General features: G+C 41.2%; 1 protein-coding gene across 1 annotated transcript in view; it reads left to right on the top strand.

Moving 5' to 3' along the window:
• Window positions 1-16,037, top strand: part of LAPTM4B (lysosomal protein transmembrane 4 beta) — a 57,075-nt gene that overhangs the window by 29,743 nt on the left and 11,295 nt on the right. The window contains exons 5-6 of the mRNA XM_050317149.1: window positions 1,820-1,918; window positions 7,108-7,203. Coding sequence (XP_050173106.1) covers window positions 1,820-1,918; window positions 7,108-7,203 — 195 coding nt within the window. The remainder of the gene's footprint in view (window positions 1-1,819; window positions 1,919-7,107; window positions 7,204-16,037) is intronic.

Raw genomic sequence — 16,037 nt, 5'->3', positions numbered from 1 at the left:
AACTTTCTTCATCATTTTTCTGCCCTCCTCTTGCCCCCATGCAAATCCCATTTGAGTTGATGTCTGGAAACAGGCCAGTAGATTATGGCCAAGACCCCAGCATGCAGTCATCCAGTCTTCAAGTGGTGACTGGTCTTCCTACACGATGACTTTTGGGAACCAAATTCTTACTAGGAATTTTTTATTGTATTCACAAACTAGTTTGACTAGTTTTTTAATGGTAGGTCAGTACTGAAAAAATAATTTGGGGGCAATTTTATTGTAACTGTCCTTGACCGACTGGACTTCCTAACTTTCTGACTTTCTTTTATGGCCTCCCTCTTGCAAACAGGAGGGGAGGTTGGAGCATTGTTTTTTGACATATACTCTTGCTTTCTTGGTCTCTGGGTGACTGCATTCACTATATTTAGGATAACCTTCTGTGGGAAAAAAAGCACCGCAACTTATTGAATTATAGCAAGCTAGTGTCCTACAAAAGCTAGTGTCCTCGACAAAGAAGATAATGTGATAAAAACTTCAGCCATGAAATTCAGTACAGGAACAGAAACACTGCTGTCAAGAAGCGGAAAATATGCTTATGTAACATTTATCTGCAAACTGTTACAGCTGCTGTTGATGTTAACCACTCTGAACAGTTCATGGAAGCGCTAAATAAAGAGCTATTCTCAGTAGCAGCTGTCCAAAAAAAAAAGATAATTTCCTGATGCACTGGGCTGAGTGCTGGAATAAGGGTTATTAAGGGGTTACTCTGGATTTACACCATCATTGCCAAGAATACAGTTATAGCTCGGTCTAGTTAATTGTCTTGACAAGGATGCAGAGCTGGCCTGGTTAAGTAATTAGACCTGTAAGGGAAAAGGGAGTTGTGTGTGGAAGGAACTATTGCATTCAGTTATAATGAGCTACTGTTGCAGTGGAGCTATCTATTGTGGAGAACAGCTCGGTCTGTGAACAGTGGTTTATTCTAACTGAAACAGGAACTTGTGCCTTGCAGTATTTCAAAACTATTTGGAACATTAATTTTAAAGGGTGTGTTTTCTTTAAGCAATAAATAAGTAAAACATTTTTAGAGGCTGTTTTTCAGCCAGTGATCCTCAAGTGTTTCACAACTGTAAATCAGTAGAGTGTGTGCTAAGCAAGAAGATTAATTTTGTCACCTCCATTTCATATATGAGGTAGCAGAAGGACCTGGAGCACATTTCAATTTGAAATCATGATGTGGCTCCCCTGGAGGACCCGTGCCTCCATGGGACATGCACTCAGATAGCAGCATTAACAAGTACTCCTGGTGAAGTAGTCCAAATTTAGCCAAAATAAGATGGAACAGAATAGACTCAATGTCTTTTGAAATGTCTTCAAATGTTTAGGTGAAAGGACTATGCTGTCCAGTTTTTCCTGCTTTGACTTTCTGGAAGGAGCTGGCGCTGGCCTTTGGCAACCAGTGCCATTATAATGATTACTCAGTAAGTACAGGATTTGCCTGCTGTTTCCCAAGATGGCAGGTGTCCTGCTGCAAAGCTCCCAGTCCTTTGCTTGTTTGTGTCAGATACAAACCCAGTGAGCACTGAGGAAAAGAGAGCCCACACCACATCCAAAGCAAAAAGCAAATTCCCTCAGACTTCCAAGGAACCTTTGACAGCTGAGTTCACAACGCCTGTTCCAGCCAAACTTACTGAAATTGGTTGTTGGTGCAGAGCTCCTGATTTAGTAGATCAGAGAACGCTTTATAAGCTGTTAATTATAGTGTGCACTAATTGAATGCCTCTTAAATGACTCGTGAGATTAACTCACAGTGTTTTGCTTATTTTTGCTTATGCAGCCCAACAATTTTCCCTACAAGGAAGAGATTATGTCTGTGAACCCTACGTGTCTGGTTGTGATTATCCTCCTTTTCATAAGTATCATTTTGGCTTTTAAGGTAAGTGCATTACTGTGTACAAAGTCTATCTCTGATCATGGGTGGAATGTCCCTTGCTGGGAGGTCTGTCTTTAGAAACATCCAGGGACCTACAGCCCAGGCAGGTATACAAAACAGTGATAGACATCATGGAAGAAAAGCAGAAAGTCTTATTCATAACACAAGAACATACAAGCCACAATAGGGAGGTGTGATGCTTGTAGGAGTGTCATGACTTGTGAATCCTTTGAAGGAGAAATATGTAATTAAGAATTTATTACATTAAGCTTATAGAAAACAAGGCAACTAAAATTGGAATGGCAAAAATATTTACTACAGAAAAAAAAAAGTAAGAAATTAATTGTGCAAAAGACTCATTTGGTTTTAAAGTGGCTAACACGTGTTTTTTTCCAAGAGTACATGTGGCTCATATAATGCTCATTCTAGCAACATGTTATCATATAAATTAGTCACAAAAATATGACTCACACAGAAACACATGCTAAATTCCAATTAGCATTTTCATTTGAATTTCTTATGTTTCCAGAAGAGCTGTTATGCAGATTTATGGAATCTGCTCCATGAAAAGAAAGCTGGACACACACAGATGCTTCACAGTTTATCACTGATAGACTTAACAGATGGTACCACATTTATGTACTGAAACTGAAAAGGTATTGTGCACAAAAAATATGCCTGAGCTCCCTCTCCATCTGGAGTTCAACTAGAAATAGGGAGAGGAACCAAAACATTGTGACCTAGGAAAAGCTACAGTAGGGAAAGCTGCATTCAGCTGGTGGGAAATATGAACCAGAATCACCTAATTCCTTAGAAACATTTGGCATTTTGTTTTCAATTTCAAACTTTCATTTCAAACTTTTGTTTTCAGTGAAGCTACGTGCACAGGAAAACTTTACTGAGCAGAGAGCAAGACTATGCAGTGTTGGTTGTTAGGTTTGTGTTTTGCAGTCATGGGATTGTGAAAAGGCAAGAGATGGTGGTAAGAAAGCGAGCCAGCTAGCCACACACAGGCACTTGTCTTTTTAGAGCTTAGAATTTACTTGGATCTGAAGCAGTCAATGGATATTTCAGGCAGTTTCACATGGAATCCTTTTCAGAGTAGACCAAAATGTGTTATTTCATTCACTGTCTTTGTCTAGAAACTGAACCACAGTTGCATGCCACCAAACATATCTGGCCTATCTGACCAAGGAAGGACATCCAGCAGCACAAATGTATTTTATGTATGTACACAGGACTTCAAATGGCACATAGCCAACACAGTGGCTTTTGAATTACACCCTCCTCTGCAGCTGGTCTGGAGAACATGGCCTGGGTTTCCTCTGGCCAGCTCCAGCTGCTGAGACAGAATGGTTGAGGTTTCAATCTCCCTTCATGGGGAAGCCCCTCAGGCCCAAATGAGCTCAGGTGAGCACAAACACAACCAGGATAAACCTTTCCCCCAGGCTTCCTTGAGCACTCTGCAGCTTCAGAGTATGGTCTCTTCTTCTCTGGCCTTTCTCTTCCTGAAAAGTAGGTAGGAAGAGGTAGTTGCCAGTGGAGCAGCCAAAAGGTATTCTAGTTCAGTGAGACTGGCTGGTCTTCAGCAAACTCAGTATTAACCCTGGTCTACATAATATGCCTAAAAAGACACTCATACAAGGTGTTGAGCCTGGAGATGAGACCACTCTGCATGTCCTGGTGCCTTCAGCAGATGGGAAAGGGTTATATGGAATGAAGTTCTGTACTCTCCCTGAGAGATTTGCTATCTCAGCCCAAGGGGATGCCTTCTGGCAGGGGGAACCCTGACCTGCAACCCATCGTCCCAGTGTCTGCTACCTTCCTGTGTTCATGGGACCATGAAAACAGCCCCAACAACCAAGCTTTGATCCACATTCCCAGGAATGACCAAAAAGGAGCCACGAGGTTACCATCTGTCCCAAAAAAGCTTAGGACTGGTCCCAGCACTGGGGTTTCTGGTGGCAGGGTAGTTATGGGAGAAGCATTTCTAAAGTAGGGGTCATTTGCTTTAAATCGCATAAACACAGTATGTGTGACTGTGAGGTGACAGGTGATGTCCTGGCCCCTAGAAGGTGCCCTTTAAAGTGTTGCAGGCCAATAGTTTACTTCAGTATCATTAGTTCTTTCCAATCACAGCACTTCTTTGCTGTTCTAAGCAGTAGTTCTTGTACCCATTTTTTATACTCCTAAGATACACCTTGTAGTGTACTGAGAATATGAATTTAATTGCCAGTTTCATCAGCACAGCAACCCATTGTTTCTCCTTCTCTAGTACCAACACGGGAAATACACATGGTCAACTACTCTGCCATTAGCATCCCTCTGAAATCTTCATATAAATTTCATTTTGTGTATAAATCTTTATCTCATTTTCACCAGTTACTGAAGCCCATGCCAGCTCTTTAAATAGAAAATTCAAAGCAGCTTGGGAAAAAAATGGGATGCAGTGCAGGCAGCTCCTAACCTGAGGGGCCTGTGTCGGGTCTGCGGCATTCACCCTGCGCTTGCTGCCAGTGAGGGGGCTGCCCACAGGGCTGCTGTGACCCAGATCAGCACAGACTTTTCCTTTCTGTGTTACAAGAAACAGCACAATGTAGCAGCCTCTTAATATCCACAGAGATGATGGTCAGTCAGCTGGTGGAGCATGTGTCTGATGAGCAGAAGTCTGCAGTACCTTTCTGTTGATGTGCTGCTTAAGAAGTGAGTGTGCAATTGCAACAGCAAGAGGCAGGGTTACAAAGTTTTGTGTGTTTCAGTTCCATAGGGGCTCAAGTACTTTCCTACCATGCAAAGGGGAAGACTGAAAGCTGGTAGAAGTAGGTGCAGTGCCTGTTTCCAAATTCAACCCTTCTTGTGCACCCATCCTTTCACGTGGTGGCTACTTGGGGCTGCCTCTCCAAAAGGTGTCTGTCAGCAGCCTGTGCCATGGTATGCAGGAGTACCACTAAGGGTGGATTAGGCTGAGGAATTGAAGGCCTTTTATGTAGGGCCAATTTCAAATGTAAACATTGGTCTCCTGAGATAAAAATTGATATATTTATATACTGAGTGTCCAGCCATGCATTTTAAAGCAGTATTTGAAACCTTAGCCAGGTTTTTCAGGAGAGGAAATTGGTAACTGAATCAGGAATCCCATTTAATGGTGCAGCAGTATTGGTAGAAAACAATTATTAGGAACAAGTTTAAATAAAGTTATAGGTTGAAGAAAATGGGTTTCCATGACTCTTGATTTACAGACCAGCAGCACCTGTCCAAAGCACTTGGACAAGGATGTGCTCTGAACTGCTGCCACTCTCAGCCATATGTGGGTCAATGTCCTGTGGCCAATTACTTGGTGTATGCTGGCTGGTGACCTCTTTAATTCAAAGGCTGGAACAGACCTCACCCACTGAGAAACAGCCCATGCACGCAGGAGCAGGGCTGATTAGAGCTAGGGTTCAGAGCTGGGAGAGCTGTAGGGGTTAATTGTGGGGTTAAATGTGTTTTATTCACCACACATAATGGAATGGGAGCATTCAAAAATGAATTTCCCACTGGCTTCTCCTAGATAGGATTGTATTATCTGAAACAGGGCTTCCCTCAATTTGGATTTTAACAGGAGGAGTGTAGAAATAGGTTTGCAAATGGGTAGGCTTAATGTAAAAGGTCTCTTATAAAGTGAGGCTGTGTCCCCACAGAAGTGTACTATATTCAGTCTCTGTTCTGTAGTGGCTCTTATGCCATTCTCAGCCTATAGTATCTGAGCATTGAAAGCTACTGAACTATTTAATTACCACTTATAATTAACAATGACATTTTACTTAATCCTGGAAAAGATCCAGTTCTTCATGTTTGTGCCTTTACTTGTTTCAGTAGTTTGGGGCAGGTTTGCATAGCTCACAGCTCAGGCTGTAGAGCCTGTCTAATATTCCCTTTGGACTTAGCTCACTCCAGAAGCCTTTTGCTCCCCCAGTTTGGTGGTCAAAAGTATTGCCAAAGTCTGCAACGCCTCTGTAAGATGGTCCCCGGGGTCTGTAAGATGCTGTAAAAAAAGAGGAAGCAGATTTACCAGATTTTAGCCAGCTCCGCCCCGGTGGAAAAAACTCTTCCTGATCTGCAAGCAAGCCATAGTGAGTCATGTGGCATCCTTAAAAACACAGCTCATGTGTGTCAGCTCTGGAGATGGAGGAAGCACGGGGCTCAAAGGGATAAGAGGCTTTTGGAAGGTCATCAGTGCAAGTTGAGTCACAAAAATATGACTCACTCAGTGAGACACACATGCAAATGGAGTCAGCACAGGCAGTTTGATTTGCATGTGCTAGTTTAGTGAAAGAATTGCTGTGCGGAACCTACTAAGAGAAAATACAAGTTGGGCACTATCAAAACACATAGTTCTCCTCATCGCTGTCATGTGTGACTACATGGGAAACACAAAGCTCCAGAGGAAACTGCTTTCTCCCACCAGCCTTGTTACTAGCATGCTGCGGATCTGACTCCTGCTCCTTCCTGCCTCTCTGCCTTCCATCTTCCTTCCAGTCACTTTGCTCATCTCTGCTGCCCAGACTGGAACATTTCATGCTGGTGAAGGAGATGACAGTTGTGAACACTTTGCCCAACCAGTTAAAAAAAAAAAGGTGTAGACAACAGCAGTCCTACCCAGAGCATAGTGAGCTCCAAGAACAAAAACAGTGAAGTTATGTGATCTTGCAGTAGGTTTATTGCTGGAATAACAGGTTTTTTTGCTTTACACTGAAAAAATATTTGTAATAATGTTTAAAAGGTCAGAAATAATTTCAGATGTCAGTAAGACTCCAGACCATTCCAATCACATGGAATACATAGATTTAATATCAGATTAAGTGAAACAGAGTATTGAAATAGTGCAGGTGATCTGTAGTATCATCACATAGTCATTGTCTAGGTTTCCACTCACAGGACAGGGAAGGTTTCCTGTAATTTGATGATTCTTCAATCCCCAACATGGTTGAGCTCTTTATGCTGGGGTTTGCTTCCACTTTCTAAAACTACTAAACCCCAGTTGAATTACTCACGGAGCCCCTCTACATTGTCATAGCCACTGCAACCAGAAAAGTGACTGTCCCATGCTTCTACCAAGCTGATATTTGTATTTATAAAGAATGGAAATGCTCTAAGAGAAAAACCCTATGGTTTATTTTCTGCACAGAATAATAAATCCCTTTTCTTTGCAGGGTTACTTGATAAGCTGTGTGTGGAACTGTTACCGATACATTAATGGCAGAAACAACTCAGATGTGTTGGTGTACATTACCACCAACGACACTGCGGTAAGGATGTTAAATTGCAAACATCTGTCTAATGTTATGCATTTAATGGTTTTATTTTTTATTAATTTCTGACTCTTCAGTTAACCACCTTAATTTCTTTAGGAGTCCTCATCTATTGGTTATGTTTGGACTTGAGATTCAACAGAGTGGCGTGAAATGGTTGCAATTCACATCTATTGCTAAAATACTGAATTTATTTTAAGTACACGATCTGTTAAAGAATCTGTGTTAATCATAAACTAAGTTTATCTTGTGGCCCCAGGAATGACCCTCAGTTCTGATCTCTCCAGCTGTGTGATGATCTGGACAGTGGGGAGAATGATTAGGATTCAAGGGTGCCATGGTCTGCACCTGCTGTGACACTTGGATTTATCTGTAGAAACAGTGATTTAGGATGCAACATCTGGTGCAGTGCTTTATAAACTCACAGAGAGGAGCTAAAAGGCAACAAAAGTTCAGTGATTCATTTCCCAGCACATGATGAGGTTTGTATGGTAAGGAGACAGAATGAAACAAAGATTGTTGTGAAAGAAATTAATAAGCATATTTTAACCTCAAACATGGAAGGTATTATTTCACTTTACAGTAGTTTAGTGCTGACATACCTATGTGCAGGAAATGACCGCTAAGCAATGTCTCAATTTTGCAGAAGGCACTGAGGGAATACAGGAAGAAAGAGTCTCTAGGAAAGAGCCAGTTCTGTTTGCAGTGGTATCACCATGGAGCCGCTCAGTTCCACCCAAGCTATACACACTGACGGCACTGTGCCAGATCAGTCCCTGGGGTGACTCCACTGGCTCGTGGAAAAAGGGTCTTTACATCACTTACATAACAGAATGAGAACAGCATGAACTTGGTCCTTTGGATCATCTGGGTAAAATTTCAGGATTGCCTTCCTCAGGTTTTCCTAATTGTGGGTGGTCTCCACAAACTGATATTAGACAGTCAACTATAAACCATTGGAATGAGTGAGTCCTGTGCAGCCACAAGGACTTAGAAAACTATCACTGCTTCTACTTGAAAGTTGTAACTCCTGCATAGTTATTTGTCTTCAATACCTGAAGCTTTAAGAAAAACGTAAGAAGTTTTACAGAGCACGATCAGAGCTGGCAACCAGGACATTTAAGTATATATATATATAGTTTATTGAAAGCTAAGATGTATTATTACTTTCTTTACTGGAATCTACTTTGAATAAAACTAGGCGTTTTATGTGAAATAATTTTGATAGCTCCTTAGTTCAGCCTGTGGGTAGTTCTAACTCAGCTTCAAACCTTGTTAACTCTACAACCCACAGAACTGGCAGGCTCAGTAGTGGGAGAGTGTCAGCTGGATTATCTGGGAAACTGCACTTACTTTTTAAAAGCTACATTAAAACCACCTGCTTCACTGCTGCCTTTATAAACCAAAAGACTGGTTTTTAGAGATGCCTGGTTACCAAAACTCTTCTCATTACTTTTGTATTTAGTGATTATCAAAGTACTCTGAGCTGCCTCCTCATCTTCAAAGCACTTATGAGTGTTTCTGTGAGGAAAGGAAGCCCTTTTATTCCTTTCACAGATGACGTATTGTTGCACTGAGTATTTAATTCAATTTGGTTATTGTGATCTTGCAAGACAGCTACACAGAAGCAGGTTTTGAGAAAGGCTGTGCGTTCCTAGCTAGTGCCTTGACCACTGGACGCTTCTTCCTTCCCCAGTATTTACACCTCAATTTGAAAAAGGTCAGAATCTGTTGCTTTCAGGTATGATGCATCTTTCTCAGTTCAATAAGATAACATTTGATCAGGTCCTGTAGAAAGAGCTGTTTGGGAATTTAGCAGCTAACCAAGAGTATCACCCAAAACCTCTTGTTTGTGAGTACAGACAGACTCAGGAGCAATGCTGCTGGGAAGAGTTTCTCAGGTCCAGCCAGGGAGGTAGGAGGAGAGTCATTAACAGCCTGGGTTTTGAATTTTTTATTGGGGGTGGATACAAGCTTTATTCAAATTCATGTCTGACTGCTTCTTTCTGGTCAGGATGAGCTCCTTCATCCCCAGCCTCTTTCTTTGTTCTGCTCTTTGCTGAGCTTCAGTGAGGAACAACAGTATGTAGGGATAATCCTCATCCTTCTCCACTGTGAATCAGAAGGTTTTCTTCCTTCACCCCCCAAAATCACAGACTCAACAAGATTAATTTTTTTCTGTGTCTACATTAAGAAACAGCAACAAAAACCTCTCTTCACCTGACTGTAAAAAAGTAAGCTCAATACAATTGGATAAAAATTGGTTTCAAAATGAAGAGTGGAAGAATAAGACTTTGAAAGTTGAGTGCCGAGAACCTTTGAGAGTTTAGGACTCTTGAGGAAACCTTATTAATGTTGTGATAGGTCACTGCTGTCTGTTGAAATGTATAATATTCCCCTAACACTCAAGTCTACTTTTGTATTAAAATGATGGTTTTTTCATTTTTATGAATCTTGGGAAACTTCTTTCAGCGGGGCTTCTTCATGCCAACATGCCTTTAAATCATAAACTATAGGTTTCTTTAAAAATGTGAGTCAATCTCTGCCCCTCTTCTTTGAAATAAATATACCATTTGTAGAATCAAACCTGCTAACTGAATTCCAATAGGTTATATCTGCTGGGTATGTTCTCATCTTCAGGGATTTTTTTTAATATGTATTTATCAGCAGCATTAGCTAAAAGAATCTGTACAAATGCAAGCGAAAATCTAAGCTTAAATATGAGACTGAGCATAATTGCTACAACTTAAAGTAAAAATTTTAAGTATCACAGAAGCATAGAATCACAGAATGGTTTGGGATGGAAGGGCCCTTCAAGATCATTTAGTTCTAACACCCCTACCATGGGCAGGGACACCTTCCAATAGAGCAGTAGCTTGCTCCACATCCCATCCAACCTGGCCTTAAACACTTCCAGGGATGGAGTGTCCACAGCTTCTCTAGGCAGCCTGTTCCAGTGTCTCACCACCCTCATAGTAAAGAATTTCTTTCTGATGTCTGTAATCTAAACCTGCCCTCTTTCAATTTAAAGCCATTCCCCCTTGTCCTGTCACTACACGCTCTTGTGAAAAGTCCCTCTCCAGCTTTCTTGTAGACCCCTTCTAGATAATGTAATGTGCTATAAGGTCTCCCTGGAGCCTTCTCTTCTCTAGGTTGACAAAGCAGAGGTGTTCCAGCCCTCTGATCATCTTTGTGGCCTTCCTCTAGACTTGCTTCAACAGGTCCATGTCCTTCATATGTTGGAGGCCCCAGAGCTGGATGCTTCTTTGTTTATGGAAGGAACTTGTCTTAAAATTCAGCATTGCATATATATATATATATATACAAACACACATAATAAATTGAATTGCTTTTTGCTATGTTTTTGCTCTGGTGTTCCCAGTACAAAAATTTCCAGTTAGCTCTCCCCAGTCAAACTGGTTCTTATAAATAATGCTCATAAATCTGAACTGTAACTAAGCTGTTATTGGGTACCAGATAATCTGATTTTTGTCACTCAATGTAAGTGGCTTAAGCCATCCTTTTTGCAAGTGTGCCATCTGGAACTTACAGACATCCTCCCATTGCAGACCATGAACAGGATTTTCCTGCTGTCCCTGTTAGGTGAGAGGTCCTCCTTCTGTGACCTTTGATCAAGGTTTGACACCACATGAATGTACATGGCTTGGCTCCGTGGGCAGACTGTGTTATGGCATGGGGGAACCAGCTGGGGCTGGGCAGGGGAATGGCCTGGACCCCAGGTGGTAGAGGAGGACATGACCAGCTTATGCTCCAGGACATGGAGATCCAGCTGCATACCTTAGTCACAGCAGAGTCTCTTAGAAATATGGATCTCCCTGCTCTAAGTGTTTTTCTAATACTTCTCTCCCCTCAGTTTGTGGGAGCATCTGTGGGAGATTTTGGCATGCCAGTAACATGACTCCCCTGCAGTGAACCATAGTAACCTGAGGATTGTTTTTTCTACTTTATCAACTTGGGATTGCTTTTTCCTGCTAGCTACTCAAACACACCATGGATGAAGATTAATTTTCCACAGCAATTTAAACTGTTACAGCAGTGCCATGGAAATGTTCATCTAATTTGGAAAAGTTGCCAGTGTACAGGTGCAAAAGATAACCCAAAGTTAGACATTTGTTCTCCAGAGCAGTAGCAGTTCTATTGTGCTCTTAGACAGTCAGGGGATTTCATTCTGTTTATTTTTAACTCTCACTGAAGCCAATCAATGGAAGTTTCATCTCCGGTCATGCTGCCAGTGGGGATAAAATGTAAAGCCGTAAATCTCTCTTCAAAGTGGGATTTAGATCTTTATGTGCTTTATAAAATCGCTTCAATAGATCTTATCTAACATATATTTATCCACAATGGTTAATAAGTTGCTTTTTTTAAAAATGCAGATATATTCCCTCTGTGGACATGACCTCAACTAAGTAGCCTGTAATTAAACAGTCAACACTTGTTTGCTTTCCCTTTCTCAAAGCATTTGGAGACTTATTTGAGAAGTGCAGTTAGATCTTTCATTTCTGATGGATGATTCCTCTGATCAGAGGAAGAATATTCTTTGATAAGGTGGGAAGAGTCATTCTTTGTGTTATTGTATTATTCTGCATGTGTGGAAGGTAATTTATTTGGCTATGGACGGAGGGAAGAACCCTTAGACTCATGCCAGTTAAACAGACTGAAGCCTGAGATGGAGCCCAGAGACCGACAAACCATATGCAAGAGCTCTTATTTTTCAGAGGTGCTTTGGGACCTGTGATTTACAACTACAAAGCCAGTTTGAGGAGGGTACATGTCAGAGTAGAAGACAACTCGGAGGAAAAATCCTGCTTTAAAGATATTTTCCACAAAAATCCTGCAAACTTGTCAGTTCACCAGACCTCAGGTTTTGTGTGGGGGTTTGTATGCATAACATTGTTGCTGGGCCACTAGATCACAAACATCCTTTTGTGGTGAATAGTAACCATGAAGATACTTTAAAGTGAGCCCACACCACAAATGAATAGCCCTCCTGGCTCACCCTCCAAGTCCTTCTCAGGGCCTCCAGCTGAGTCCAGGCAGAGGACCCCCGACCTTCCCTAGTGGAAAACTGTCTGACAAAGCCCGCAAGAGGAAAAGCACGTAAAATAGGAGTCAGGGAAGAGGAAGAAGAATCAGGGGCAAGAAAAAAAGGGATACAAGTAGAACTATGCAGTGTTTAAGTAACCAAATGCAATAGTATACATGAGACCTGGGACTGTGGTTTAAATGCTGGATCTGTTTTTCTGCAGAATTGCATTTATAAACATTTCCAGAGTAATGACTTTAATGAATGAATCTTCAAAGTGCTCAAGCTCCTTGTAGAAGCCACCATTCACATCTTGGTAGTGTGCATGTGCAATATTTGCACTTCTTCCTCTTCTGTTTGATTCTGAATTGCAAAAAAGTATCATGGCAGTCTGTGTCTGCCAACAAACAGCTATTCAGCTGCTCCAGCATTTCATACTCTACTTGCAGAGAAGTTACATCCCTAGTCAGTTGGACTTTAATCATAGCAATGATATTGTTCCTTCTTCTTTCTTCTTCTTTTTTTTTTTTTTTAACTTTCCATCTTATCATCTATACTCAGCTCTTTCTTTCACTGTTTCCTTGTTTATGGAAGATCTTTTTCTTTTTTTAGATTGAGCCTACCCTGTGGTCTGAATTGCTTCATGCTGCCTGTTTGCTCTGTTGCTTATTGCTATTGGCTAATTACATTTCTTGCTATAGGTCTCACCTATTACTAGGTAGCTGCTAGTCAGAAGCCAGCCATATTGTTTGGAACAGGCTATTAACAGGGTCAATTTCAGTCAAATATCTTCTGAAGTTTAAAAATAAGATTTCCAAAGCATTTTCACATGTCATTACAGTAATTAAATTTACTTGTGAGTTAAATTACAAGAGCAAAATATACATGGTTATATATTTTCCCCACTAGATTTTTTATTTTAAATACAAGAAATGTATTTTTTTGCAGCCCACATACTGGAACTTTTCTAATACATGACAATTCATTAGAGATTTGCAATAGTTCATAATTAGATTAAAAAGAAGACATGAAATGGGGATATGTAATTTAAATCTTCCAGATCTTTCTGAATTCACTAATTGCGTGTGTTGCAATGTAGGAGAAAACAATGGTTATAAATTAGCAGTGTTTCTTTCTTTAGTTTTTTTCCTAACAGGATTGATTCATTACCATCTGACAGCTGATGTTTTTTGGGCATCAAAACATAAATCAAAGTCTTCAGTGTAATTCCAGGGATGCACATCAGTGTGATAGAAGTCAATGACAACTTAAATCCCAGTTGCCAAGAATATACAGGTCTTAAGCTGAGCTGTGTGTGAATTTTCCAGGTCAGGCTCAAGTCATAGTTACACTGTGCAACAACAGATGGGGAAGGTGAGAATTCACTCAGGCAGGTGTTGCTCAAACAGTGAAAGGCAGGAGGGTGTGAGAGGCAGAGTCCCAGCAGCAGTTAGCTGTGTTGTGGCTTTATATCTGCAGAGCTGGCCTGCGCTGGAAGCCCTGCCCTGCTGCAGAGCTGCTCCCCCAGGGGTGGTCCCGTTGCAGCTCTGGCACTACCTCATCTGGTGTCTCCTCATCGCATCCTCTTGCACAGCATGGCCCCGGCCTTTGCCGAGCAGAGGAGGAACTCCTCACACATCCCAGTCCCTCCCACAACAAGCCTCTCTGCTGAAGCTTTCCCAGCCCCAAAACCACACAGATGCCGAAGGACCATCAGCCTGGGCAGGCAGCAGCAGCACTAGCTAGTGGCTCAGTGGGTGGCTGTGTTCTCTCAGAGGAGCAGCCAGCTGCCCCTGTTTGCTGAGGGTGTGACAATAATTGAGTGGTCCATCTTTCTGCAGTTATTAATGGCTCCTGGTGACCTATGGACTTTCGGTCTGATTTCAATTCACTTTAATGGCTCCCTTAGAGCAGTTGTGCTCTTCCCAAGAATCCCTCGAGACTCTTTATGGACATAGGACTGTCCACTGTGGTCTGTTCCAAACTGCACAGCACTTGTGGTTTTGGTCCTCTGTCTTAATAGCAGTGGGGAAAGTGAGGTCTGCTTTAAATTAACTCTCTGACAGACACTCAGCTTTAGAAAGAACAAGGTTGAGTGGGTATTCATCTACCAAATTTAGGAGATAGGCAAAAGTTTGTGGGAGTTTCTGGATAACAGGTGCTTTACAGATGTGATTTATTAACATTAATAGCTTTTTTAATAATTATGGATAGAAGCCTTTCCAGCAATGTCTGCAACTCAAGCATGGCTGCGATAACCACACTTTTAGGAGATGACAAGTCCTATTAAACAATTTAGCTGTTTCATGTGACCTATTCCCAGGTTTCTGTCTTGTTAACTCTTGAGTGGGATACACAGTGTAATCATAAGAGGAGATAGGGTTACAAAGAGATGCAGTTCAGTAATTAAAAAGTCCATTAAAAGGGGAATGCTCTCTCACAGTTTCTGCACTCAAGACAACACACCAACCATTTGTTACACAGCGTAAAAGTATAAAAAGACACTTCAGTGTCTTCAGTACTAGTGACCTGCAGACAGGTACACCCTAAGAAAGCATATGCTCATCCAGAAAATGCTCATTTTGGAAAAAAATATGAAGGAACAATTGAAGAAATAAATATGCTTTGCCTATACAAAATCATGATGGACAACTAGAGATGCAGCAGTACAAGGCTGACCAAGATGTAGGAAATACTTCTGTGGCCTGAGATGGACTGTCCCTCCATGCCTTTGAATGGAGAGGGTAATTACACCATTATTTTGGATGACTTTTATGAGGTTGCATGTGATGGAAAAAGACAATAGCTTCCTGAATCCAATTTTCTTCCAATGAAAGGGTAATCACAATCTGTTCCTAAATATTACTGTGTCCTAGTAACATATATCTATTTATTCTTCTATCTTGAGTGCTGAAAATATTGTGCTGCTTCATTACAGAGATTCATAAACTTGTATAAAGTTTCTCAGATAGTGTCTTGGAGAGCTGGTGGCTTGGAATAAACAAGCAGTTTTTTCAAAAAAAAACAAACCAGCTCTAACTGCACAGATGATTTTGCAGCATTGAGCCCTACTTCTTTGCTGAATGGAGTTATAAATTATCTCTGAGCTGTTCTGCTTATAGTTACTCCATCTGTAATCATTCTAGTGTGGTTTCTAAAGGAAATGCATACATATAAACATGAAAATACTTCCTGTACATGTTGAGAGGAAGATTTCTTGGGATTTATTTGACAGACAACATATAATGAAATCCATAAATAGTAATTAACTAGCACACTTTGGACAGATTTTTCAAGCAAAAGCATGCAAGTGAAACCAGAACAGCATCTGTGCATAAAGCAAAGTCAAACATTTTTCATTTCAAATTAAATATGTTTTGGGCTCAGATATGAAGCTTTGGCTTTGGCCCTATACCCAGGGCTTTTTTTATCTGGGGACAGGGGAAGAAGAAAAAGAAAGAAAGATGGGAACTTTTTTTTTAAAACATTACTCTCTGACTTTGTCAGAAACAGTTGCTTTGACTGGACTCATTTGAGCAGAGCATCCATTTTACATTGTAAACAGCCACCTCTGAAGCAGATATTTTTAAGCAGTGATTTATAAGAATTGCTTCTAAAGGGCAGTTGATCTCATCTGGAAGAATGTCTAACCCAGGTCAGGTGGGTGAAAGTTCCTGTTGCTCCCCTGAGCGTGAAGGAAGATTCATGCAGATGTAGGTCAGCTCCTTCCCCAGCATCCTCCTGACTGAAGTGCTTCTCCACATGCCTGATCTTGGAGCTCTCTCTT

Source organism: Myiozetetes cayanensis, unplaced genomic scaffold (assembly GCF_022539395.1).
Source record: "Myiozetetes cayanensis isolate MyiCay16 unplaced genomic scaffold, myiCay2020 scf1, whole genome shotgun sequence".
Taxonomy (NCBI): Eukaryota; Metazoa; Chordata; class Aves; order Passeriformes; family Tyrannidae; genus Myiozetetes; species Myiozetetes cayanensis.
Note: the sequence above shows the minus strand (reverse complement) of the source record. Positions and strands in the feature narration are given on the sequence as shown.